At 40.3% G+C, this 27,591-nt stretch overlaps 2 protein-coding genes and 1 long non-coding RNA gene across 4 annotated transcripts; 1 reads left to right on the top strand and 2 right to left on the bottom strand.

Moving 5' to 3' along the window:
* Positions 1 to 41: 41 nt before the first annotated feature.
* acp6 (acid phosphatase 6, lysophosphatidic) lies at positions 42 to 5,871 on the bottom strand. 2 transcript variants are annotated; one of them, XM_063887911.1, is made up of 11 exons: positions 5,657 to 5,871; positions 4,545 to 4,770; positions 4,330 to 4,458; positions 3,460 to 3,590; positions 3,261 to 3,340; positions 3,084 to 3,171; positions 2,777 to 2,909; positions 1,956 to 2,056; positions 1,699 to 1,794; positions 1,439 to 1,604; positions 42 to 1,351 (listed from the first exon to the last, which is right to left on the bottom strand). In XM_063887911.1, exons 2-11 carry the CDS (start codon positions 4,761 to 4,763, stop codon positions 1,217 to 1,219), a joined length of 1,278 nt encoding a protein of 425 aa, XP_063743981.1. In that variant the 5' UTR covers positions 4,764 to 4,770; positions 5,657 to 5,871; the 3' UTR covers positions 42 to 1,216. The 2 variants fall into 2 exon arrangements, with proteins under 2 accessions (XP_063743981.1, XP_063743982.1); XM_063887912.1 differs by lacking the exon at positions 5,657 to 5,871 and adding an exon at positions 5,350 to 5,553.
* LOC134867377 (uncharacterized) lies at positions 5,346 to 27,537 on the top strand. The gene is made up of 3 exons (XR_010166139.1): positions 5,346 to 5,504; positions 22,694 to 22,840; positions 27,269 to 27,537. It is a non-coding gene; the product is annotated as an uncharacterized LOC134867377 (long non-coding RNA).
* On the bottom strand, positions 7,221 to 16,574 carry gja5a (gap junction protein, alpha 5a). The gene is made up of 2 exons (XM_063887913.1): positions 16,345 to 16,574; positions 7,221 to 9,711 (listed from the first exon to the last, which is right to left on the bottom strand). Exon 2 carries the CDS (start codon positions 9,609 to 9,611, stop codon positions 8,478 to 8,480), a length of 1,134 nt encoding a protein of 377 aa, XP_063743983.1. The 5' UTR covers positions 9,612 to 9,711; positions 16,345 to 16,574; the 3' UTR covers positions 7,221 to 8,477.
* Positions 27,538 to 27,591: the final 54 nt, after the last annotated feature.

The raw sequence follows: 27,591 nt of genomic DNA on the forward strand, positions 1-27,591 counted from the left end.
TCGTGTGACGGGTAAAAAAAAAAAGGAAAAGAAAAGAGACATTTATTGATCAAAATCTTTATTTAGTTATTCGCAAATCCAAAGCTTTACATTTCGAGCAGCAGATCACGGGAAACTCATGATGAGTTACAATTTGTGTTATTTTAACACAGGTCTAAACAGTATAATGGGCATGTGTTCATACATTAAACTGTGTTCTGATGGTATCACCACATCCCCACAAGAAGGCAAACTAATGTTTCACTCTTAAAACACACAGTAGCATATTTATTCAATTTCTGCAGATTCTACCTGGTTATGAAGACATTGAACTAAACGCTAATGTAAAATCCTCAACATGAGTACATTGAATGCTTAGTATTCCCCTGAGGAATTTAAGTTTTGAAATTGAATTCAAAAGCAACCAAACTGGCAGAATTAAACATACTGCTAATTTGGTGCAACACTGGTTAACCTGTAAGATAATCACATCAGCTAATGAAGAGCAAGAGTAAACTAGCAACCGTTTGAACTTCTAAGGCAGACACTTATCTGTATTTTTTCCCTTTTCAACAAATCTGCAAAGAACAAAACAAACAATCCTACTGTGTAAGCAACCCTGATATAGTGTATTCCTGTGCCATATAGATCTAATAACTATTTTAGACGTACAGGAGTGCGTTACCTCATTGAAGTGTACATGCAGTAAATACTAGAAGAGCACATTTCCATTAATCCACAGCTGAAATGGTCCCTAACAAATTCCCAATTTCCACTAGTTTAGTGTTCTGCTGATCTAGCAAATACTTTTGATAAATTGATGTTTTTGTCATCTGCTTTTAAAGATTTACGATGGCACATGGTCTTACTTTGCTTTTGGACTTTTGGAAAATTATTGTCAAGTCAATCAGAATAAGTGCATGCAAACCTGAACTGAACACCAAATGGTTTAGCACTTACACTTGTCAATATGCCATAACCATTCAATTAATCTACCTAAATGGAAAACTTAACTGCCATAGTAACAGAAGAAGGGTGTACTAAATGTCAGAGATATGTAAACTGTTGAAATGTAAAACAGGCTGCAATCCAGTAAATGTATACCCAGGGAAGTTTTCCATGGTAAAGGTGGCAGGATAGCATGAGAACTGAGGATCTAAATGAAGGGTATCATGATGTGTGGTACCTGTTTGAGTGTAATATGGTGGGTAGCACAGTGTTACAGTTCGTTGAGGGTTTATGGTTTGGTTGAGTCTTCTTTGCTATCACAAAGTGAGTGGTAGAGTTCAGAGCTCAGCGAGTATGAAGAGAGGACCTGCTTAAACTCATCCAGTGGGCAGTACACTCCACTACAACCTGGTATTAGTTGATCCTGCAGAAAGATAAGCAATTTATAGTAAACAATAGTACAAAATGCAGCAGCTTATCAAATAACTGTGGACACATTCTCTGCCCCTACCTGGCCTATATATGAAACTTTGACAAAGGGCTTGTTGGTCTGCCGGTGTTGGTGCAGCTCCAGAGTGATGTCAGCGGCGTATGGTGGCCACATCATGTCAAAAATCCCCAGAGCCATCAGACAGGGAATCAAGGTGGTGTCATGTGCAGAGTACAAAAACAGCTTCCTGTTTGAGGGAGGTATTTACAGTTAGCCATTTAAAGAACAAACCAAAACAGGTTTGCGCAAAACAATAAAGGGTGTGTTTACAGGTGTCTAACCTTTTTGGCTCGGATGAGGTGCTCGGCTGTAGTTTCGCCTCAATGTTGGCTATCATTTTGTGCAGGAGGGGTCCCACACACAGCTGCAAGTTCTCCCTGCAAAAAACAGAGCCAGAGATATAAAGGGGAACTCATAACAAATGCTTTCCCAAGACTGTGGTCCTCTTTAGACAGAGCTTGAAAATAGGTGCATCCCCTGAAACTGCGTGGAGGCTCTTTCCCTTTGACACCCTCTTGTCTAAATCAAAAAGATGTACCTCTTGCTGGGTTCATACACATGGCAGATCATGTCCACAGCTCTCTGCTCCACTTTGTTCCTCCAGGTGTCCAGCACTGATGGGCAGGGCAGGCCGTGTGTCTGTTAATGTGCAGAGACATGACACAATCAGTCATTAGCTTTCAGCAACCCAAACTACAGGAAGGAAACTTCGACATGTCTATTGAGAAGGGACTTGCAGTAATGTCAATTTTAAGCTGTGACAGTAAAATCCCCCGGCAGCTTTGTTTTCACTTTAACTGGAGTATAGTTTGACTGTAAAATGTGTTGCTTTAGTTATTCTGATAATTTGAACGAATTGTAACCGATATAAAAGTTGATTTGAACATAAAATAATCCAAAATGTTACGTAGGGCTTCAGTGTTTTGCTGTTGAGGAAAACGGATCAGCAAATTCAGAAAAAGGATTAAAGAAAAGCTGCCCGCGTGGTCCTTTTCATCGAGAGAAGGTCATTTAAAAATCTATAAAAAATGACCCTTTGACGTAGGATATGGACAAAGAAATGTAGCCTGTTATCTGTTCATTCATTTTGAATACATTACAAGAATGATTTTTCTTCCTAAGATATCTTCATTAGTAAATACCATAACTGCCAAAACTGGAATCATGCTGAATCTGGTATTTTAGCTTGTTAAATGTCTTGACCCAGATGAACTCTGTTGTGGATTTACGCTTTGTATAACTAGCAGCATGCTGGTTTGCCACCTCCATCCAGGCAAAGTCTTCATAATCATCATATGTATTCGGATAGCTTGTGGTGAGAGCTAATAAAAGTCATGTGAATCAGGATGCAGCAGTCACCTCTCTGGCAACCATGTCGTCCCTAATGAGGATGAAGTCGATGTGCTGGTGAGCGGCGATGCCCAGCGCGCTCTGGATGCTCTGCAGGTCTGCTGCAATGTCTGGCAGAGTGGATGACTCTGCCCAGCGGTGGCTACACAGAACAGACACAGTGTCAGCCACAAAACACAGAAACACCATAACAACCTGTCACAGGCATCTCCACTGGGTTAATAATTTTGCACAACACATTTTTCTCCAGTGTCCAGTTTTGAGCAGTGAGTGCAAAGGATGGTCGATGCCTGGTAGAAAGAAAGAGTCTACAAACCTGGCGAGGATTTTCAGCAGCTTGCATCCATGGTAGTTAGGATACAAGATTTCTGATTCTGCCGCCGTTGTGAATATAGGCACCACTTCTTTAAGTAGAACAGAACATTACAAAAAAACATTAGATAAGAAGCAGAATAGAAAAATGACATGATGCTCAGCTGGATTTAAAGCTTACCTTTTTGTTTTTGCTGGAACAGCCCTGCTACCAGGCACTTGGCAGATTCAATGGTCCTCACAATATTAGTAGAGCGTACACTAAAAATGGAAAAAACAGGTCATGGACGGCAGCCATTTGGACAAGCCTCTTTACTGCTCTCTATAGTGTACAGAAAGTGTTTATTTCCTTGCTACCCTTCATGATTTGCAACACTTACTAGACCTCAGTGGGGCTAAAGGTGGAGCTGAGGAAGGAGCTCTCCTCTACGTATCTCGTCCTCAGCCTCTTGCCGAGCTCATACAGCTGCTGCATGCCAATGGTGGTCAGCTGACCAGGGAACGTGCCACCCTGCCAAGAGCGACAAAAGGGACCAGGTTTAACTCACAGATGTGGCCTATCAAACACACACCTGCGATCGCATGCAGGACTTCAGAGTGAGTGTGGTATAAGGATGGCCTGAGTCCATATTGTGGGATTTAGTTTTCTAAGCTAAATCCAGTGCAGTAAACCTCTTTAGCAAAGCAGCTAACTCAGCACAGGAAATGATCATTTATATGGACACTGGCTGGCAAACAAATCTCACTGGAAGCGCTACACACAGTCCAGCAGCAGAACAGAGAGGAGTTTAATGAATGAAACCGCTTTAATGTCATCTGTGTAGCTTGGTAATGAATCCTAGCGGCCACTAGATGGAGAAAGAATACTGAATCCACAAGTTTCTTCTACATGTAGGGTAGGAACATTGAAATACACAGAGTATAAAAGGTATTTAATAGAAAATCATTTGTCAGAACCTGATTACACAGAGCCACATAAAAAACAATAGGCATTCACCGAAGCAGAACCTAAATTGTCTCGCAGACAAAGCTCAAATGTAGCAACATGTCTCAGCAAGTGTTTAAGAAGACTATACTTAATTAAACACCTGAATCTCTGGAACAGGCACACCTAAACTAAATGACACATTCCTAGCTACTACAGGTCTAAATGTCTGCGGTTATCCTCACATAACTACCAGACTTGTTGCACCTGAATTTGTTCCTTTAGCTCTGTTCTTAGCATGAATTCAAAGAGAGCGTTTACTCACGTTCAGTATGTTTTTCCGATAGCTGTCTTCTACAGGAGCCGGGGGCCTGGGGCCACCGTCGAGATCTGTCACCGCATAGTTGATCTGGGTGTGTGCTGGAGGCTCCAAGAGCGTTGGCACCCATTGGGCCTAGGACAAGACAATTGTGTCCAGATAAATCATTTGTATATAAAGATTGTATGTGATTGTAAGTGGTAAATAAGAGAGAGATTTACCTCCATCACATCAGGGATAGACTTAAGCGGCGTTCGTGCACCATGTCGGAACAGGACTTGGACCAGCTTTAGTTCATATGAAGAACTGGGATTTGTTTCAGCAGAGGGGCCGCTGGAAGCAGCCTGCTCGGATTCAGGCTTTTTCTGTGACCACAGCATGGAACCAAAAGCCATCGACACCGAACCAAAAACACCTGCTTTGGTCCAAAGATTCCTCATTGCTGTGCTGTGAACAAAACAGACACTTTGTTCAATGATTTTGTTAACCACACATGCATTTTATGCTTTTTGTCATTAAGATTTTTATTACATTCTCACATTATATACATAAATGCAGAACAGACATAAACTAAACAAAAAGGCACAAAGATGCATTTTTAACAAATATAATCACCGTCGAATACAATTCTATGCACATCGTATACTGTTCATATCTCATAGAGCAACTTCTAACGTTAACCATTGCATGTTTATTACAGCTACCTTTGCCACATTGCATTACATTGTCTTACTGAATAAATACTTATACATGTTTTTGTACTGTACCGTCCCTTTACAACTGTACATAGTTAAATGTTCATTTATCACAGCACATTCTCAACACATCTCACATGTTGTAATACATTTTTAATAATGCAACAAAAAAAAGAAGCAAAGAAAGGCAGTCAACCCCTTAAACCTGAGAAGCTGGAGCCACGGGTTCATTTTGACTGAAATGATTATATTTAAAACGACTAATCGTTATGGCTCTATGTAGTAGCCTGCTTTAAATGATCAAAATAAACTAGCCGTCAACTCTACTCACGACTGTGATGAAGTTGATGCAGTTCCACTACAACATTATTCATATATAATGTTGAAATGATCCAGCTAATGCCAATACAATACTGTAAACTCAGTACTGATATCCTGAGCTAGCGAACACAAATGGATGAACTCGTTGCTGCCTGATGAAGCACGGTAAGAAAACACTGGCTAACGTTAACTCTTTGAACACGAGCTAGGCACACATAATGATATCATGAAGTTTGACCTCCATCTCAACAGTTATCCTAGCTAACTGTTCAGCGTAACAACTAAGCTAACTTTCTCTAAGCTAACTAGCTACTTACTTTCTGAAGCGAGGTTCTGCTGCTTAATCTCGATAGAAAACAGTGTTCAGTAAATTATAGATGCACTTGTGATTCGGCAAGTCTTCCCCAGTTTCAAACCAAAGGACATGTCGGGAACTGTAGGGGAGCTAATGCCATTGTACAATGAAAGTACAGGTAAGAGCTGCGAAGACAGAACTACATTTCCCGGCATACACCTCTCCCTCCGACCTTTCAAAGTGGAGGAATGCATCAAAGCGGGCTAATGCCCCCTACAGCCTATGTGTCAGCACTTCACAAGGTGTGCATTCAAAATCAAGTCGGAAGTATGAGCAAAAATTATATTTAAGGTACCAAAAATGACTTGTTTGTATATTATATATTATTATAGATATATTTTTGTATCCTTGTGTGAATTCATATCCCCTGTCCTATCCCCTATTTACCCTTATTGCCGTTGCTGTAAAACACCTTAATTTCCCTACAGGGATCAATAAAGGTTATCTTTTCTAATCTTATCTTAAAAAGAGATCCTCATGCAGAATGTCCCATTTTAGAATGACATATATTGATAATATTTTATCAAAACTAAGGATGCATTGATTTTTTTCATCACTTAATTGTTGCACTTGATATAGATTGGGTTTACTTTGATCACTTTATACACTGCTGGGTTGCTTAAACTATAATAAAATATAATAATTTACAAGTTGATTTATATTTTGTATTAATAATATCAATCTGAGAAGTAGTTCTTAACTGAAGCCTTCAAATAAATTTGGTGGAATCTACCCAAAATCTGCATACACAGTGTAAGGAGTAAAGGTATGAATAAACATAAAGTGATACTCAAATTAAGCACAAGTACGTCATATGTTTACTATTCCATTTTAAAAATATGTTACTCTGACTCTAACTTTGCAGCTATTTATTACAGCACTGTAACTTTATCAATATCAATAACTTAGTACGTGTACAAAGATTTTGCTGCCTAAACTTAGTGAAATGTTGATTCACTTTCGATGAAGTAAATGATTTGACTGCTACCACCACTGAATGATACCCACCTTCTATCTTGATTTAAGGTGAATGTATTTTGCAAGCCATGTATTGTCAATTCATAGAAAATATATTGCAAACAATGATAATGAAATAAGGGCAACTCTGCAGAGGGGAATCGGATCTGCACCTAAAAGGCAGCATTGACTGCTTAGTTTCTGACGCTTTTGCTTGTGACAGACTTAATTGGACATTAGCGCTCAGCTTCCTGGCAGAGATAACGAGACAGTCTTTGTTTGTGTCACAATCCTCTCCAGTCTGTGTCTTGCAGATGCTTTTTATTGAGAGCAGACTAGAAATCCAAGTGGCGATAGGATACTAACACAAAAAAGAAATGCTTTATCCTCTTCTTCCTTTCCACTTATTATTGAGTTTACATCATTTCTATGAAGGTTTTAAAATGGTGCAAGCTGGTCTTGAGCCATATCAAGTACACTTCTCTCTGATTTTGCAAAACAGATTTCTATGTGTTGGTGTTGCAGAGATCTAAGAAAAACTTTGATTATCACTTCCGGGGACAAAAGCGTAGATTGTACAGTTGATTGTTTATTGATTTGTGACATGTGGTGATGACGTTTATTGCATAAATGTCTCTGTGGAAGAACCAAAACAATTTCGGTGGTTGCTTGTTGTAGGAGATGTGTATGATTAAACCATGATTGCAGTGGATGTTCATTTACAAATGGCTGTGACAAACAAATTATGATACATAAAATAAAAACGAGACACAGCAAATGTAATGAAATACAATCGAAGATATCAACTAAAACATACATATTGCACAGGGACAAATTCACTATTTACACAATGGCTCCAGGACAGAAACAGAAAAACGTAAGTGCAATGTTTCCCCCCAGTGGTCAGGTCTCCTCATAACACATTCAGACAGGAGCTCTTCTTCCCTTGGATCTCTCTCTCTAAAAAAGCAGGCTACATTCTCTTATTCTGCACACAGATGATCCTGTCACATTGTACACAATGAACACCGTTTTAATTCAACTTTCATTTGAAATGTTAGGTGATCATTTTAAATGTACAGTTACATTTTTTGCAATCAAATTACAGTCTGCTATGGCTTTTTGGAAAGGAAAATATACATAGAGACATGGTGTATCGAAAAGATATATATGTTTTCAAATTTCTTAAGGCACTGCATACGCCCTGGATAAAAAAAACAACATCCAATTTACAGTATATACTGGCAAGTTTCACAGTTAATTGCATATAAACTCCCGGTTTTCTCTATGCGTCTCTTATTTTTGCAGTTGGAGAGTAAAACAATGTTGTAAGTAATTGAATAGCTACGATTTGTATCATATTTTTCTTTCCAATTAAATGTTTTCCGTAGGTCACCTCCAGCAAGCATCATGTCATTTTTAATTAAATGTCTTTTTCTCTCCTTTTGTTTTGGGATTTTACTTTTAATCTAAAACATAAAATGTGCAATAGTCACATATCAACCCTGTTAACCCTGCTCTCTTTTTTAAATGATTTTCTTTTGCAGTTTCGTTTTCAGTTTTTCAAACACCGGGACAGATTGGTTCACAACCATGCTCTCAGAGCTTACACATGTATAGTTTACATAGTCCACACACATATCTCAGTGTCTATAGTGAACATTTAGTCCATCCTCCATAGCCAAGTGGCAGGCTTCAATGCAAGAGTTTGCATAATTTGTTTGTGTTCACATTCTGACCCATTCACTCAGTATTGACACTTCCTGAACTCATCTTCTTGTCCCCACTCTTTGCTTCTGAAAGTCAAATCCCCCTCCTCTCCCCGTCTATACGGCCAGATCGTCCTGTCGAGCCCGGCTGCTGCTCGCGCTGGTCTTGCTCAGGCGGCGTTTGTCCTTCATGTTGCTGGAGTGCAGCAGGGGTGATGGTGCGCAGCTGTTTGGCAGCTCTGTGGGCATATGGTCATATCTCATCCTCAGAAAGACTTCCTCTTCCTCCTGGTTATCGCAGCTATGATGCCGCTCAGTGGCTAAGTTGACTGAGTTCTGCTGCAGTGCCATCCTGTTGTTGAAGGGTTGAGAGGCCATAGAGGTCATGGGGTTCATGGACCCATTGGCTGCCAGACACTGGCTGAAGTCAGGGGGTGGGGTGCAGGAGACAGAGGGCAGAGGGGGGCTGTTGGGCTCTAAAGATGCGGACACGGTCACAGCTCGGTGTTTGCTCTTCTTCAGTCTCTTGTTGCGTAAACACCTCCTGCTGCTTTTCCAGGCAAGGTGGTAGAGCTCCAACACAGACAGCAGCAGAGACACACCGGCCACCACCAGCATGAAGATGATGAAGACGTTCTTTTCTGTGGGACGGGACATGTAGCAGTTGACCGGGTTTGGGCAGGGCCAGGTCTCGCACAGGTACAGCGCCCTGAGGAACACCCCGTATATCATGTACTGCACCACAATAAATGTCACTTCCATCACTGTGCGGATCAAGATGCTCAGGATGTAAGTCTGCAGCAGTGCTCCTTTAAGGTGAAAATGGTTAGTCCCATCAGAAGTCATCTTTCCACTCTCCTTCCGCTGCAGGTACTCCTTCTCCTCCTCCAGGTCGTCTTCATCTTCCCCTCTCTCCTCCTGTTCCTTCCTACGCTGCTTCTCTTCTCTCCGCACAATGTGCATGGCATGGCCCATGTAGATGAGGGATGGGGTGGAGACGAAAACAATCTGCAGCACCCAGTAGCGTATGTGGGCAATGGGAAAGGCGCTGTCATAACACACGTTGGTGCAACCGGGCTGCTGGGTGTCACATAGGAAGTCACTCTGCTCGTCCCCCCAGGAGGACTCGGCCGCTGTGCCAAGGACCAGGATGCGGAAGATGAAGAGGACGGTGAGCCAGACCTTCCCAACCGAGGTGGAGTGTTCCTGGACCTCCTCTAGGAAGTTCCCCAGGAGACTCCAATCCCCCATCACTGCTCAAAGGCCTGAGCACACACCTGAGACACAAAAACTGGAAATGGAGGAGAGAAAGAGCAAAAGAAAAGTGCACTGGAGGTGAAGAGATGAAGTTCTTGAGGTGGACAGAAGACAGAGGGGGAAAAAAGAGAAAAGAGAAAATCTGACAATTAGTCAAAGACAGACAGCTCCTCTGTATGCTATATATGTGAAATGATCTCTTTGTGTGTGTGTGTGTGTGTGTGTGTGTGTGTGTGTGTGTGTGTGTGTGTGTGTGTGTGTGTTTGTGTGTGGGTGGGTGGCATAATGTGCATAAAAATAGCTCCTCAGCCTGTGAATTGCTAGAGGACTGGACACAGTGGCATGAGAACACCCATTTTCCCATAAGGGAGGGAGGGAAAGTTCAGGAGTCATGTAAAAGTAAATAACCAGGATGTCTAAATAAAAAAGATATCTTGATATTATACAATGTATGCTTACATTTCCTAACTCCATATTACATATGACAGTCAGATTGAGAGGATAACAGGCCACCACGGGGCAAGTCAAAGCTAGGAGACTTTGTCCTTTCAATGCTGTGAGTGACCGGCCTGAGCTGCTATTTTGCCTGTGGACCCTGACCAGCAGAGTTCAGCCTTGATGTCCTGTCCTCTCCGGGAATGAAAACCTCAGACACGATGCAATCTATTATCTAAGAGCGTCAATCTGATCTCTCCATCTATACACTGTGTGCTTTCACCTGCAGCATTAGTGAGAGTTTAGGTAAGACCCAAACATGGTGGTGGCGAGCTGGCGAGCCTCAGCCGAGAATGACCCTATAAGGAAGTTCACAAGACAGCTTTATGTGTGCAATAAGTGACCCGCATCATTAAAAGGTTAACAAAATCCATCTAACTCCATTGAGGGGTAACCTCCGAAATCAAAATGCACTATGTACTGTCGCCTACTGCCAGCTTTTACAAAGCAATTAGACTTCAAAGTTAAATGAGTTATAACACTGTAAAACGGCTGAAGGTACACTTTGACAGGTTTTTCCAACACGTCACACGTCTCAATTTAGTGCCCTACTTGGCAAGGTTATAGAAAACATATACATATACACAAACGCTGCTTGTTAAAAAGATAAACTGTTATTTTAATGGTGTGCAAGGTAGGATATACAGAATAATCCCTACAATCACAGTAAAAAAGCGCCAAACAGGGAGTTAATATTCTCTCTTACCACCTCTCATCTACCTCCCATTGTTATCCATGAGCATTTGTTTCCATAATTAGATTCTCCCATTGCAAAGTCCACTGTCCACTGTTGCTGACACTGACACTAGTTATGTGTGAGAGAGAGATGGTCTAAATGACCCTCAGTCAGTCTCCCCCCTCCCTTAGTGTCTCTATGAAATATATACTGTATATGGCAATGAGATGGAAAATCAGAGCGTTGTGCTCTTTATCTGTGACGCATGGAGTAACAAAACAAGCCTATGGGAAATTCTTAAATATTTATCTGCCTTGTGGACTGTATTATTACCGTACTGAATTAAATCACAACATATGAGAGAGGAAATCGTCAACCTCTATCCACGCACATGGCTGATGGGCTGGTGCGTAGTTCAGGAAAGTTTGGTCTACCATTTTGTTTTCCAGCATATTCCTTCACACGCTAACGTCACACTGGTCATAGTTGGAAACCATGTTGGATTGTTGGTTAGTGAAGCGGGTCCTTTCTCACTCAGGGATCTGGCTCAAAGCCCTACTAGAATAAAGCTGATGATCTTTATTGGACTCAAATCACAAACAGGCAGAGAGCTGAAAGAGGAAGGGAGTGAGAGCCCAGGCAGCACAATAGCAGGAGGCACAGCATACAGAAAAGCTTTGTTGTTATCAGCAGACACTGACAACAGGCGTTCCTCACCTGTGCAGACCCTGCTTGCAATACATCTCCCCCTGGACTCATTCAGAGTTGACCTTTGTGATACACCTTTATTACTATGAATTAGTGTCATGACTAACTTCTTAATATATTGCATCTAGTGCAGAATACAGTTGGTCAAATCAAAAATGATCTAGATTGAAGACAAAAAAACTACTCTTGTCAAACAATGTCTTAATTTGCTATCTATTCCCTGATTTGTAAAATGAGAAAAGTGAGAGTTTACTGCTCTGTCACTGTCAGATCCATAGCATATCCTGAAGCTACTTAAGGAGAACTACAGTAAATGTACTTGCTCTCTTCCATTGGTATTGTGATATTGTCTTGAAAAAAAAAAGAACAGTAAACACATTAGTATTTATACACAGTGTGGTGCAAAAATTGCTTTCCTTTACTGAGAAAAGTAGACGAAAAAAGGTTTATTTAAACCAGTCTAAATCTCTGTCATCTCCCCTCAACGGCCACTTCCTGTTCTCAGAGGAAGCAATCTCAAACAATATGATTTCCGAAGGACAAAAGGAACAAGGTATTAAAAGAAGTGGGAGACAGAGGGGGCAGCGAGGTCACGGCCGAGACATCCCATGAACTCCTCTGCTGTTAAAAGCTCCTTCCACTGTGGGCTGTCTGACACCTGTGCTCCTGTGTGTCCTGTGGCAATAACCATGGATTTACTGGGATGCAGTGTGCCCTTTGCTGAGCGCTCTGCTCTGCCTGTAGACCATCATGGCTGTCATGTTTGTTTATAATCTCTGTGGCAGAGTAATGGACAATCTGGTTCTACGGAATTCAAAATGGTGAAGTGCGCAAATGGTGTTTTGTGCACCTCTGAGTCATTTCTCTTTGACGTTAGTCCCCTCTGTGCGTTTGTGTTTCCTGTTGGTAAGATATAGTGTTTAAGATAAGTGTTTGAGAGACACTATGATTAGCCATGCCAGTAAGTAGACTTAAGAAATACTGCACAATCATGTCACAAGTTCAGTGTCATATCAAAGTTAACCAGACTCACTTTTAACCTGGCTGGATGTCAGATGTGCATGCAATGACACTGACTTGAGACTGGATGCTGCTGTGACTCACTGCAGAGCACCAGGAAAACATTCTGTATGTGTTTCCCCACACTGCAACACAACATAAATCCTCCTGTGGTGCTCAGTGTTGCCTTAGAGGGCAATGACTCTGGTCGGGACTGTGGTAGCACCTTAGGCAGGAGAAACTCCTGGGCGGAGGTTTTTATAGGATCAGTAAGCTATGTTTTTATTGCTGTAAGCTGGCATGTCGAGGAAGGTTTCAGAGTTATATCTTTCATAAATTCATTGAGTATATATATTTTAAAAGAGTTATAACATGATGCCAGAAAAGAAAAACTGATTTTTCAGACTAAATAAAATGTATACTTTCTGACTGAGGGGAAACTAGTAGTCGATGAATTTAAAAACTGAACTTCCAAAACTAGCTGGTTGCCCACAGCCTGCAGTGCATCCACAGGTCAGAAACAACAGGGGGCAGGGTTGATTTAAACATTCCTTCACTGATATGTACCTCTCAGCACTTAAGCGGTGTTTGACAGACTACGGATCCTCATAGAGGACCAGGATACACTGCGCCGTCCTCATAAACACAAAGGCAATTAGATGGCGGGATATGCATTTTCTTGGCCTGCTTCCCCTTTAATAGGGAATGTTTAGACTGACATCAGTCTGTGGTATAAAGTACAATAGTGTTATTCTATGTGTCTGAAAGGTTGAAGAACATTTTCCAGCAATCTCCAAAATGATCTCATTGCAAAGTTAAGAGTTAAAAACGACATTACCTGACAAACGAATTCATCTTATTCATTAAAAGTAAAACACAGTAAGGAAGCTCATTTGTTCTCTAGAAAAGTGTTTGACATATTCTAGAGGGACATATTTGGCCACACAGGCCCACACTGAGGGACCCAAAGTTATATATTAAAAGAATTGTTAAGAGCTACATTTGGCAAGCTGCCCCAGTTGATTCTGCTATAGGGTATTGTATATAAATACATGTCTGTATAATTTTTGGACATGACATTTTTGGACTTTATGGCTTTATTGTTTCAACAGGGATTGAATTACATTAAGAATACATTTACAGTCCAAAGAAATACATTAATTGATACATTCCTTAAAATGTATTTGATCGGTATAAAAAAATCTCTGGTTGTTTTTTGAAAAGTAAAATCATTAATTGATTAAAGCTCCCAAACTAACTAATCTCCTCTATTAGAAATATAGTATAAGTTTGAATAACTAACCTAGATATTCCATATTTGCACACTTATTTTGTAGTTTCAGCTATTTGCCGACTATTACATGGTAGTGGCTTTCCTTAAAATGTTCCCGAGATAATAAAGCTACATGATCTGATTTTTTAATCTTCTCTTTCACTAACTAATTGTTGATTATCTGACTAATTGTTTCTTGCATGCTGGTTTTGTGGTTGTTTGACTAAATGTATTTTGTTCTTAGTTGTCTCCTGAGAAAGGACTCCCTGGTTAAGTACACTAAGGTAGATAAACTCATTAGGCTACATACATTACAGCTCATACAGAATGATCACAACGAAAAGCCCCAGCCAACAGCGCTATAACCAAAATATCTTTCCTGGTAACAGTTCACAGTGTTGTGACAGCTCAGCAATGTTTCAGTGGAACAGCCGTATCGTAGCACAAGGAAAATTTCAGACCAATCTGCGCTAGCACATTTATACACAAGTTGCATCAGTCTCAGCTGAGATTAACAGACCAGCATTCAGGATGCCAAACATACCCAGGCTGCAGTTAAACTCAGTGATAGATTTCCTCAGTCTCTGGGTGATTAAAGCTGTTTCATGGGGTTATTTAATGGAGTGAATAATGGAAAGAAATTAGGGTTGTTCATTTTATTGATATGAGAATTGCACATGACTTTACAGCTTAAAAGACCTCCATTGTTTCTGAAGCATGGCTTTTAAACTTGAACTTGTGTGGAGGGTCAATCCCAGTGTGCATTGCGGCAGCTGTTTAGCCTCAGGACTGGGGTTCGTATCTCTCCCATGTGTGTCGGGATAACAATCAAGGATGAGCATGTTTAAGTTTAGCGGCATTGGCGTGTTGGAGGGCTGAGATAGGGATAGTGTGACATACAAAGTGGATTTGACGCGGTATGGTGAGGAGAATGTTACACACTCATGGGAGTCACCTGTTGCCACCACTTACAGGCCGGCGTGGATCTAGGCTGCCATATATCAGTCACACCAGCAGAAGCCGGCGGGCCGATGCGCTGTCTGCTACCTTACATGGCTGTCTGGCTCTTCATCTGCCCACTGCTGTACACAGACCAACAGCCCTGTTATGATCCATTGTTTGGCTGCATATGGCATTACACTGGAGCCCAAGACAGCTGCAAGGTGTTTCATGGAGAGAAATTCAGACTAACACACTCCCGACTGAAATTCCTGGATAGCTTGACAGATTGAATGAGTGGTTTATTATAATCTTTATCATTTTCAAGACTATCTTTAAAGTCTTTGATGTAAATGCTTCTTTAGTAATGGATATAATATAATTTGATTTTTGAGCTTGGCATATTGTATCTTGAATTAACATGAGGCAATTTTACACAATCATCTACTGTTATTTAGATTTTTACATTTAAAATGTAAAGTATCTGTTATGACTGTGCTGACAGTTAGGATCCACACTATTATTACAGTGCTTATTATCTGTCGGTGTTAATGTGTCTTCAGTTTCATACAACAAAAAACACAGACACAGGTGGAAGTATTTGAAGGTACTTTGACAATGATTTGATGTGGATTCTCATTTAAAAGACTGCACTTATTTGGCAATTTTTGTTATCTTTTCTCTAAATATGAATACCCATCCAAACTGTTTTCTGAAGTAGTCTATATGTGGAAAGTAAGCAAGTACATTTAAAAAAGAACTGTACCATTCTGAAGTACTAGGGTATTTATATGTTGTGCTACTTCACTCATACGTCTCTGCATTTCAGAGGGGAATATTATGTTTCTTCACAAAACTTGATTTATTTGATAGCTTTAGTTAATTTTGTTCTTCAGATCATGATTTAAAATTGTACGTTAGCATAGAAATGATCAATTCTAACCTATACACAGTGAATAGTACCCTCTGAAGTAGGTTGAATCAGCTCCACCACGGCCAGTTATAGCATTTAAATACCTTTTACATGTTAATACATAGGTCATAATAATCAACTGGGATAACATGTGAAGTGTATTAATGTAACACATTTCAACCGGCATAATTTTACTTGTATAATTCAAGTTGGATATTTATTGAAGATAACACTTTATCTTGATTTTTTCCCCCCTTCTTAACGCTTGTCTAACTTTGGGTTTATGGAAATTAAGATTAAATGAATTCTTCCTAAATACATTTTGGCAACACATTTTGTTGACGCAGATTAATGATCAGCCCCTGAGACAGCACAGAGGTAACAAATAGTACATACAGTTTACATACATTGTTGGTGACTCTGTGTCCTAAAGTCTCCAGGGTTGCACTTTGTTTGAATATATTTGTCTCTTATGAGAGTTATAAGCATACAGGAGGTAGAGAGATACAGACAGAGCAGGATGGCAATGATAGAGAGCGAGTACGATACTGCTGTACCTGCCAGAGAGGTCAGGGGCTCTAACACACTCCAGACTTCCCATTCACTTCAAAATTTTAGTCTAAGGTCACTGGTAGTATAGTTCTCACATTGTTTATTAAAATCTCTGTATCCTTCTAGTCTTCCCCCTGAGTGAGAGGTGTGATGTGATAACTTTAAGGCTTACCTGCTTTGAGTTGTATTGAGAGCTGTTTCTGATCAAGTAGCTTCTCCTTATCTGTCTCAATCCTCCTTTATCTCAGTGGACGATCGGCAGGTGATGTTGCAGAGATGAGCTGACGACTACAGGCTCAGAGTGATGGTGGGAATACTTTGTTCTTCTTCGTGTGAACATCAACAGCATCTGTGTCTCGTGGGCGGCGTCTGAGCTCAGTCTGGTCCCAATGCCAAACTGTGAGTCCACCAAGGGGACACGAGAAGAAAAGCAGGGGCATCACAAGAGTGTTTCCCCACACGGCCCACCCTTCTGTCTCTCCTCCTCCATCTCCTCCTATCCCCCCCCCCCCACACACACACACTTTCTTTTCCTTACATCCCTAGGGCTCTATTTTTTGCTGGGAATCATTCTCCGGCAGCGGGAGAGGAAGTGGAATTGTTTTCTGGGATCAATGGCAATTCCGCTTAGAGTAAACTTCCAGCATGCTCTTATTTACTGTGTGGTTCTTAAAGTTCACAGCTCCGTTTTTCTGTTCTGTGTCCAGGGCCAGGCACAGCGCAATTCTTACAATGCAAGATTTTATAGCAAAGTTTACAAAACATAAAAATGCTCTAATGAGTTTCTAATGCTGTTCTGTGTTTATCCATATATTTGTATATAAATGGTGAAGAAAGTTCAAGCAAACAGACACAAATGGTATTCATCTATTCAAAATTGAATTCTTTGGAGGCTGCAATTTAACCAAATTCCAAAAGCAAAAGGTAAACCAGCAAACAATTAAGAAAAACAAACATAAAGTACACTGTTGCCTTAAAAGCTTTTGGTGGAAATATTGTACCTGCTTTGTTCATGTGTCTGTCTGGCCTCACTCCTGCTCTAAAAAGGAACTACCACAAAGTCTGAAACCACTTGCTGAAGCTTACTGTAGGATGGGAACAAAGATTTGCAGATAAACCTCAAAGATCACATCCTTCTGCTCTTTTTTCTATCATATGAGGTGTTAGTTTAAAGCCAGAACAATCTCTCTGCTCTGCAGCCTGCCTGCAGATACATGCTGCATTACATAATGGAAATCTTTTAGGTTTGATTTAGCCTTGCTGAAGGGGCCAACGTGCATTCAAATGGTTGTAATTATGTGTGGAGGGCACACAGTAGATATGAGAACTCACACGAACATTTCTACTGACATTTACTAATGATGTGACTTAAATCAAACTTTCCATTGCTGGCTGATTTGGCCAACATTAGATCTGTGTTCTTGTGTTTCAAACTCACTCTCTGTATTTTATTGCTATTTAAGACTTCCGTTTAAAGGAATAGTTTGACAATTTCTCAAATAGGCTGACTGACTTTCCTGCCTGGTGTTGGATAAGAGGACTGATACCACGCTCATGTTTGTCAGTTGGAAGTGAAGGTACGGCCAGAAGCTTGTTAGCTTAGATTAGCATTAAAGCTGAACACACTCACAGTTTGCAAATTGATCCAACAATGTTTCTCTCACTTTAACCAAGTAGTTATCTTAAGCCATAATCATGTTGTTCATTATGTTTAAACCTGGTACTACCCTAAAACACAAGGAAATGTTTTCATTTTTTAAATGGCAAAATGTAAATTTCCCCTCTGTGGGACGAATAAAGGTATTCTGATTCTGATTCTGATTGTCTTGATAGCATTGCCAGATCAAGAAAAACTGGCATTGTGGAAAGTATGGATCAAGGATATATCCCAAGTTTATTTGGAGACCATTTGATGTTTTGTAACATTGAGACAGAACAAGGAAAACTATCTCCACTGTGTCTTTGTGCTAGGATAAGCTCATTAGGTTCTGATGGTAAATTCTTATCAATCAGTGAGTACAAACCCCTATTGTCTTAGCTGCAAAGACTGACATGAGAGTGTATTTGCTGATTATATAAAGCAGTGAAAAGCAGTCAGGGCACTTGCGGCCTAGATGAGAAGTGTGCTAATTTGGACAGGAACAGTTCCTAATCCCTAGAGGAAATACGTTTCCAAACTGAAGCCGGTCAAAACTGTGTATCCCTGTGTAAAGTCATAAATATGCACACAAAATATTAGACAGATGGGTCCAGTAGTATGCTTGATTATGCGTTTCAGACAGACAGATACACACATGCAAGCGAACACATGACACCCCATAGGCCTTTGCCTGCAGGAGATAATTAAATAACAAGAAAGTGGTGTTGTTTTTCTTATTTCACTTTTAGAAAGATGGTCAATAAGTGAACCCGAAAGGATTAAATTAATGATGGTTCAATTCAGTGACCAGTAAATTGTTACTTCAGCGAATCAAAGATACCCCTCATTCTTGCTCATTGATGAATGTTGTTCTCCCTGCCGATGCTATGGCCTAATCAGTGATCTGAATGGCTAAATTCTCCTCCTCAACAACTGATCCTTTGACCAGGCTGCAGAGAAAATAGATGAGTGAGCAGAAAAAAACTAATCAAAAGGGACCTCATGACAAACCCTTCAAGATCTCTGACAAGGAGTTAAGACTCTGCTTATTCAGTTCCGAAAATATTGTACTTTATTAATTTAGGTTTTTCATGCTCTTATCAAACAAAATGAACTGCCAGGGTGCTACCTCAACATAGACTTAAGAAAAGCCACCAATTTTCCTTAAGCATCCTCAAAGTTCTCAATTCATCTGTAACAATTGCCCGTGATTTCCTAGTTTCCTTAAACAAAAGCCTAACATCCTCTCAGGCTTCAATCAGCATTTACTGGAGTGTTTGAAGGGATGGAAAAGCTGTTGCTGATTTCTAATTGCATAAAGTCTACTCCAAGGTTTCCATTGTGCTGCTCATCAGTATGGATTTAGTAGTGGAATCCCATTCGCGCAGAATAACAGCATGAAGTGATTTGTAACAAAGAAGTGATGTTCCACGACTTCACTTAATCTCATCACTTACAGCTCCTCAGCGGTGCCAGGATGAGGTCTGAGCGTGTGTATGTTATGGAGAGATCAAGAGCAAGAGGAGGCAGACAACAATTGTGTAGCTTATGTGTGCCCCTGTGTGTGAGAACGTATCTGTGCTTGAGTGTTTGACGGAAAAAGCCCACACTGCCAGGATGCATTAGTGTAACCCACCAAACCCGCCCACCCGCCTGACCCCTGCCTGCTATTCTGCTCATGTCACAGATCCGTTTCAGCCATGCCTCACCCATCTCTCAGGGAAGCCAGGCTTGATGGACACGTGCTCATGAGCGGCCATCACTAACTCGTGTAATCTGCTTTCATGACAGTAAAATGCAGCATTACAGTAAAACTCCAGAGTGGGAAAGGTTTGGAAGAGAACCTAGAGGTTGTTTTAGTTGAGGCAAACACATATGTACTCTCTGGTATGTGTCAGCTCAAACTCAGCCAAAGTCGCTGACATGTTGTTGTGGCAGAATTCCTGTCAATCACACTCATTTACTGGCGACATTTTGTCATCAGGCAAAAACATCCTGTTGCACTATTACAAAAATGTTCCTTAAATAAGAGGCATGAGGCAACAGGTGGAGGATTGTGAGAAGCTGACAGGCAGACAATCAGTCATTTGTTGTTTATTTTGGAAACTCATCTGTTTTCAAATTAGACTGATGCTATTCTTAGCGACTGACCTCTTACTCTGCTGCTGACTGAAATGCTGTCCCGGAGTGGAGGATATGATGATGAACAGCCAACAAAGACACATGTGGGTCAAACATGCATGTGTGACCCACATTATGGTATCTGTGTCTTCGTTTCAAAGCTTCCTCAATGCTGCCAAGGTTTAACACAGAACAGCTGTGTTGAATGGCATGTCCCATATCTTCTGCCTCCCTCATCAATGGAAATAGGGAGAACATGATGTAGTACAACCCGAACTTGAACTTTGACTTCAGTAATCATCATATCATTTAATAGACACATTTCCAACAATGTGCCTTTTGTTTTTGGCTTGAGGACAGACGTACTCTGTGTGTGTGTGTGTGTGTGTGTGTGTGTGTGTGTGTGTGTGTGTGTGTGTGTGTGTGTGTGTGTGTGTGTGTGTGTGTGTGTGTGTGTGTGTGTGTGTGTGTGTGTGTGTGTGTGTGTGTGTGTGTGTGTGTGTTCATACGTAGTAGCAGCTATTATGAATGTGCACTAATGTATAGCATGAAACTTCAACTGCTTTTCCAACAGGTAAAGTGTGAGGTCTGTCCTGTGATGTGCATCAACAGCTGAAGGATCCTGGTATTGTGCATGCTGATTTACTTTCACAACAGATCCATCATTACCTATGTTTTTCCTGATATGAGAAGTCAAAATGACTGCCATGAAATGAACCTGTTGGCCTCAAATATCCAGTATCAGTCAGACTGTATTTAAAACCTATCAGTTTTTTTATTCTAGAGTTGTTATAAGATTACGGTGTTTCTTTAAGTCAGTAACTGATGGTTTAACAAAATGAAAGCAAACAAAACCTTGTCAGTTCCTCCTCCGCCCTACTAAGAACAAGGTTATCAAGATATGGAGAGAGAAGGAGGAAACATGAACTCTCATTATATTTTTCCTTTGGTCACTTCTGTGGCGTTACAGCATCCCAGTGTGCAGTCGTGGAGAAGGAGCGGCCTAAACAAATGCAGGAAGAGTGATATCTACAAGGCCCTTTACCCAAGACGACTAACTAACTCAGACATGAGGACAGATGGGTGCTGTGTGTGTGTGTGTGTGTGTGTGTGTGTGTGTGTGTGTGTGTGTGTGTGTGTGTGTGTGTGAACAGATTGACTTTGTCCAGCATATATGTTTTATGTGTGTATAGCCATTGAAGACAGACAAGGGGTGTATGTGTGTTTATGTGCCCACCATACATCCCTGAAAACAAACAGTGACTGAAAGGACGGCATTGTTCATCAAGTATCCCAGACGTGCCACATGCAGTCTCTGGCCAAGGGCAACGAGAAGGCCATTCAGGCTTTCAATACAGCCTCTTCCTCCCTGCTGAAGCTTTGACTGGACTTATTCTAAATCAAATAAATACAAGTCAAGAGGCAGTTTTACAGCCGATTTGACAAATTAAATAAAATCCTTCATGGTTGTGATGTATTCTTTGGGGCAGCTTAGCATGTTCTCTGTCTTATACACTTGACCATTGCCATGTTTTATGACTTCCTGTTGGTCCTGATCATTGTTAAAGTGACTCTGCTTTGTTTGAGGCAACAACATTAAATAGTAAATCATTTTTCTTACCCACTGAACAACTGTGAGAAACTCTTGTGAGTGTCCGCCAGTGGATGGTTGACCATGCATGCCGGCCCTCCTATCAGTAGATAACATTGTGTTGAGCGGCTGGCTGACTTTGAGGACCTGGATGCATGAAATCATCCTGTGTCGGGCCATGTGTTCCCCTGATAGAGACCAGGGTGTTACCCTCTCTGAAATCCACCTCCAGCCCTCCAGGCAGCTCTTCCTGTCCTGAGCGATACATACTCCCGTGTTGTTCTGTCTTACATTGCATTTCTCAGCAACCTTAGTCACCCTTCATGCATTTTTATCAAACACTTCCCAATTCCATCCTCCTTTTGTTTTGATTTCCATTATAAGTCCATTAACAGCGCCCGGCCTGCTTCCCAGGGTCTACTGTGAACCAGTGAGCAATAACCATTATAATATTATTGCACCTGAATACTTGCCCTTTGTTGACCTGACTCAACATATGTGAAAAGGGCCAAAAACAGTAGTAACAAAGTCTGCTCCAAGTGATTTTGAGCACTTCAGCTACTTTATTGTTGTTATTTATTTGAAATGCTCTCATCAGCGTTGTTTGCAGTCATTTATGAGAAAAAAGCTCTGAAATCCTACCGTAATCTACCTACTAACACCAAAACATTGCTCTAAATGAATAGATTTGTAAAGCCAATAAGACTTGACTATTACATAGTGATGTCTTTATCTTGTGGAAGTAAACAAAGTAATACAATCGAGGTGTTTCAGGCCTGGTATGTGAGAGAAACTCCCTCTCTCGATTTCAGCCTTTTCAGACCACACACATGCACAAAAACCTATACAACCCACTACAAGAAAGGGAAAGCTTCTTCTTAGATCATCACCATTTTAATTAATTTGCAGTCATTACACAGGAAGAAATTAATCATAGAGGAGGTTACAATAGCCTAAATGGTTTTGCATTTGAGCATAGCTTATAAGTCATTATAGGAAACATCGAGGAAACCACTGAGGTGATGAAGCTGTGGGAAAGTGCGAACAACTGACGACACAAAGAAACACAGAACAATGGTGATTTAAGGGAGACTGAGAGAGGTGGTCCCTTTACTTCCTGCCTGTCTCCAACCATCGGTATTCATCCTAAACTTTCTCTCTCTCATCCAGCCTCTAATACTCAGGCAGCACTTCAATCCTTCCTCCATAACGCCTCCTGTCAACCGCCCCTTCTCCATTGTGTGCACATTGATTCTCCCTCCCATGATGCCCAGCGTCAACAGAGAGGAAGCTGCCCTTCCACTTCCTTCTTCACTGGTGAGAACAATTCATACCTCCTCTCTCACCCCTGCCTCTCTTTCTGTGTCACTCTCTCTCTAACACACACATACACCATGACTCAAGAAGAGACAAAATAATTATGTTTTTTTTTAGAACTATAATGTGAGTGATCTTGCCCAAACTAATAAATTGACTTAATAATTACAATACATTATATTTAAAGAGCACTTTCCTGAACACAAACTAAGGGAATCAAGTGGTTTTGAAAGAATAAAGAAATGACTAGCTAAACATGCATAAACTATGAGTATTTATATTATAAAAAAAGGTTACAATGAAAGTATAACCTTTCAATGTTTAGGGCAAAATGTGTTGATTGTGTCAGTTGCAGTCGGTAAACGTGAATATTGACGTTGGCCCCTCCTTCCTATGTCATCGAGGTGAACAGTGCATTTCATGTGTTTTTCAAGAGGGTTCTGACAGGCATTACATTATTGTTGCATGAGTTCCTGAATGTGTCTACATGGGACAAACAAAACATACACAGAAACAAAGATAAAATCCAAATATATGACTGGTACATTTGTGACTTGTGACCACTTCAACCATAGGCATAGCTTTGTCTGGAAAATAGTGGGGACATAATTAAAATAACTAATGTATTGCACCCCTTGTGAGCACTACACTAATAATATCTTAAACGGTCTTAAAGGATAACCTTTAACAAATCTGTTATAGTTTCTAATCAGTGCATGCTTGTTTATGGGTCATGTTGGAAGCAGTAAAGCTAAGAGGGAATTAGTATTACTTTTTTATCATCTGCTGCAGTGCGCACTGCTGCTGCTCAGAGAGCTGGGATTTGAGGCAGCTGTTATGATGTTTTGGGTAATTTGAGAGCTGTATAGTAGAATTATCAAAAATGGGGTAGTCTATACTAAAGTATACTTAAGTTTATAGTTTTATGTGTGGATTTATCACAATAGAGGCAGTTTAATTGACATATTTTCTGTATTAATGGGGAGATGGGTAGCAACCAAGTTCTGTTTAAACCCAACAGTGTTTTTGGTGGTAATAATGTAAACTACTACTTGGCGGTCACATGTCAGGATATCAAGTCTTGCTTCCAGGCTTCCAGAGAATTATACAATACGCACACCGCAAACATTTGACAGCAGACTAACACAACCAAACGTACGCACAAAACAATGGTGGGCCCTTTAAACAACCGGGTCCCCCTCACAGACACAGGAGGGTCGTTCTCTGGTGTTAACAGGACATGGAAGGGGAAACCTTAAGCACAAACGCAGGTAGTGAGTCCAAACAGACCAATCTTCTCACCATTTAAACACACAGTTCTAATTTGTAATCTCACCAACAATCAATCTGTATTTAACTATCCAACAAACTGTCATACAATAGCCGGTAAAAAATATTTACGGAGAAACAAACTTTAATTTCTGAAGACGCATTTCACTTTCTTAGCTTTCAAAATGTTAAGTATGTGAATGTTTTTGTGCACCGGTTCCTGTGGTAAATTGTGTTGAACAGGCCTGGTTATGTGCATGCAGTTTCAAGCGTTAAACAAATCTGTCTCATGAGACTTTCGTCTGGGAGAGCCTCTGAGCACGGAAAGACAGCGGACTGGTCCAAATGCAACAAGTCTGACCTCCTGAACACAATGGTCAAACCCAAGTCCAGCTGGGCAGCAAGAACTCTGCCCTGTGAAACACAATGCTATGGCTCGGGACCAGCTTTGACACGTTGTAGGGCCTGTGTGTGTGTGTGTGTGTGTGTGTGTGTGTGGGAGAGGTTCATGCGGTTTGCGTCTCACAAACTCATTCTGATTGACTTGCATACATTTCATAATACTAATAATACTAATCTAATTTTTGAATTTTGAAGGCCTTTGAGAATAGTTTGAAACGTTCTTACTATTGCAGGAACGAAACGACTGCTTGATTCTCAGAGGAAATTACAAAAGGCAGGAGAATCGTGTTCAAAGTCCGAGAGAAAGGTCGGTCTAACAGTGGTCGTACAACAGAGAAATGTGCTTTGTAAATGGTTGGTTTCTTGACGTCTCATGGTTCCATTCGAAACAAAAGAAAGCAGCTCCAAACAGATGACTCATGAAAATAGTAGAAAACGAAGGCTTTGTCACCGAGGCAGAAGGTCACTAAAACACAAAGAGAAGCGATGGCACAAATTTGGGCACAAAATATGTATGGACTCATGTTTGCACGCTGAACAAACAAGTGTTTAGAAACAAGTGGATCTCTGTCTTTAAGCGTAAGCCTGATGCCATTGAGGTCTTAGTGTTGTGCTATGTCATGGGACTCAGCGCTGCCCCCAGGTCACGTTGTATCTGTGAAGGGCATCGCTGATACCATCTTTTTAAACCCGCTGTGAATGCCTCCTTTCTGTGTTTGTGAAAATGTGTATGACAGATGATTAAAATAGTAAAAGAGAAGAGAGAACTTAGACTCATAAGATTTCAAATTTAAACACCATAATTAAATACAAATGTATTTGATAGTTGATACATAATATAATATGATATGATATGATATAATATAATATGATATGATATAATATGATATAATATGATATAATATAATATGATATAATATAATATAATATAATATAATATGATATAATATAATATAATATAATATGATATAATATAATAATAATATAATATAATATAATATGATATAATATAATATAATATAATATAATATGATATAATATGATATAATATGATATAATATAATATAATATATTATAATATAATATAATATAATATGATATAATATAATATAATATAATATGATATAATATAATATAATATGATATAATATAATATAATATAATATAATATAATATAATATAATATGATATAATATAATATAATATAATATAATATAATATAATATGATATAATATGATATAATATTATTTCATTAGAGATAATTAGTAAGGAATAAGGTGTCTTTAGTTTTAGGTGATGCTGTTTTATTGCCGTTTGTAAGGAAAAAGAAAATGAAGAGTTATTTTTGCTCCTTCTTTAATTTGAGGTACTGCCACAGCTTCTGGATAATCTTAAACGGTACAATCCTGTTCTTGAGTTTTTGCTGTCAGCTAAAAATACCTAGCTCATATGATACAGCAGTCTTCATGCATTACACTCTTTACACTTCATTTGAATAGTCTTTTGAAGCTGATATTCTGCATAATCTACTCATTAGAGGACTTATAACCAATGGATTTGCGCCTGTCCTCTTTTGCAAAAGAGAGGTTCAGAAACTTCCAGGCCTCTCAAAATGAGTTTGAATAGTAGTTTAAGCACCAGATGAAAAGAGAAGTCAGAGTGATTCCTTTCCTGTCAAAGTTTGTATTCCCTCTCATCCTCTGAGCAGAGCTGAGAGAAAAGGCCCACACTGTCAAAAGCAACTCAACGAAAGCATGCACAGCAGCAGTGCAAATATGTGATATACTGTATGTAACTCCAGTGAGAATGAATGAAGTTTGCTTGCTTGCAGTTTGGAACGTACAGTTTCCCCTTTGCTGCAGGAAGGAGACGGACTGCAACAAGGACATGATCCCTTAATGTTACCAAATAAGAAGCAACGATGCAGAGGATTTAAAATACAAGTTACTACCCTGTGATTGTTTTTTATGAGACTGTAGAAATAAATGATTGATGCTCTTCCTAGAAAGAGTTTTCCCCTCAAGGAGTGATGGGAGGTGTTAATGTATCCAAAACAAACTATGTGACATAATCACATGATGCATATTGCTCGATGATAAACATGTCCTTAATTGCATTACATTGATAAGGTCATTACAACAGTAAGATTTCAGTAACTTCCTGTCGCTCAAAGGCCCTGCGAGCAGGAAGCGTGTGGCACCAGAGCCCCGTAGGCAGATCGCTGTACGATATGTTTGTTAGCGTGTTAGCATCCTGATTAACAGCCAGTTGGTGCCCTGCTTCGGAGGTCTAATCTGGCCTTGCGCATCACTGCACGTGCTCAATAGAGTCCGCACCCTGCATCATGACATCATGTCTTTGTGTGAAATCCCGGTGCCATTCACGGGCCCACCGTAGGGCTTAGCATGCAAGCGTCCTTTATACCAACACACTGCTCTTTAAAGGGAGTCCCCTGGTCCCCCTGCTAAGTGGATACACCCTGATGCCTCCACAGAGTTTGAACATATGGCTTCTACCCTCCGACCCACTGGGCCGAGCCCATGTGGCATCTGGGGCAAAGAAGAGAGAGTAATATGGCTTTTTTTGATGGAGACATTTTTATTTGAAAAAGTATCAATGCTCCTGGATATTATGGAGTCTAGTTATGTGCATACACACTGATGCTCCTGGACACCATATCATTGACAATGTTGTATATTATTTGAGGACATTTAACAACATAATGCCACCCTAACTTTATTTCTTTTTTGCTCTAGGATTACATCATGCATTTGTAAAAAAGCTGTGGGATCAGTGAAGCTCAGCTCACCAACCAACAGAACAGAGAGCAGACATCAAGAGGTGGACTTTCTAGTTCACCAGCCCAGTGATGTCACCCAGGACAGAGAACGCTATTGGTGGAGAGACAGTGAGGGTTGGACGCAGTAAGATGGGCAGAGAGGAAATATATCCATAAAAGGAGTGATCACTTCTGGATTTATAATTGTTGATTAGGACTATTGATAGATGATAGATGATGGCCTGGAGTGGGAGGTCACCTCCATTGTAGATGTGATGAATTGAATGAAATGTATTGAAA

This window comes from Eleginops maclovinus, chromosome 7, assembly GCF_036324505.1.
Source record: "Eleginops maclovinus isolate JMC-PN-2008 ecotype Puerto Natales chromosome 7, JC_Emac_rtc_rv5, whole genome shotgun sequence".
Lineage (NCBI taxonomy): Eukaryota > Metazoa > Chordata > Actinopteri > Perciformes > Eleginopidae > Eleginops > Eleginops maclovinus.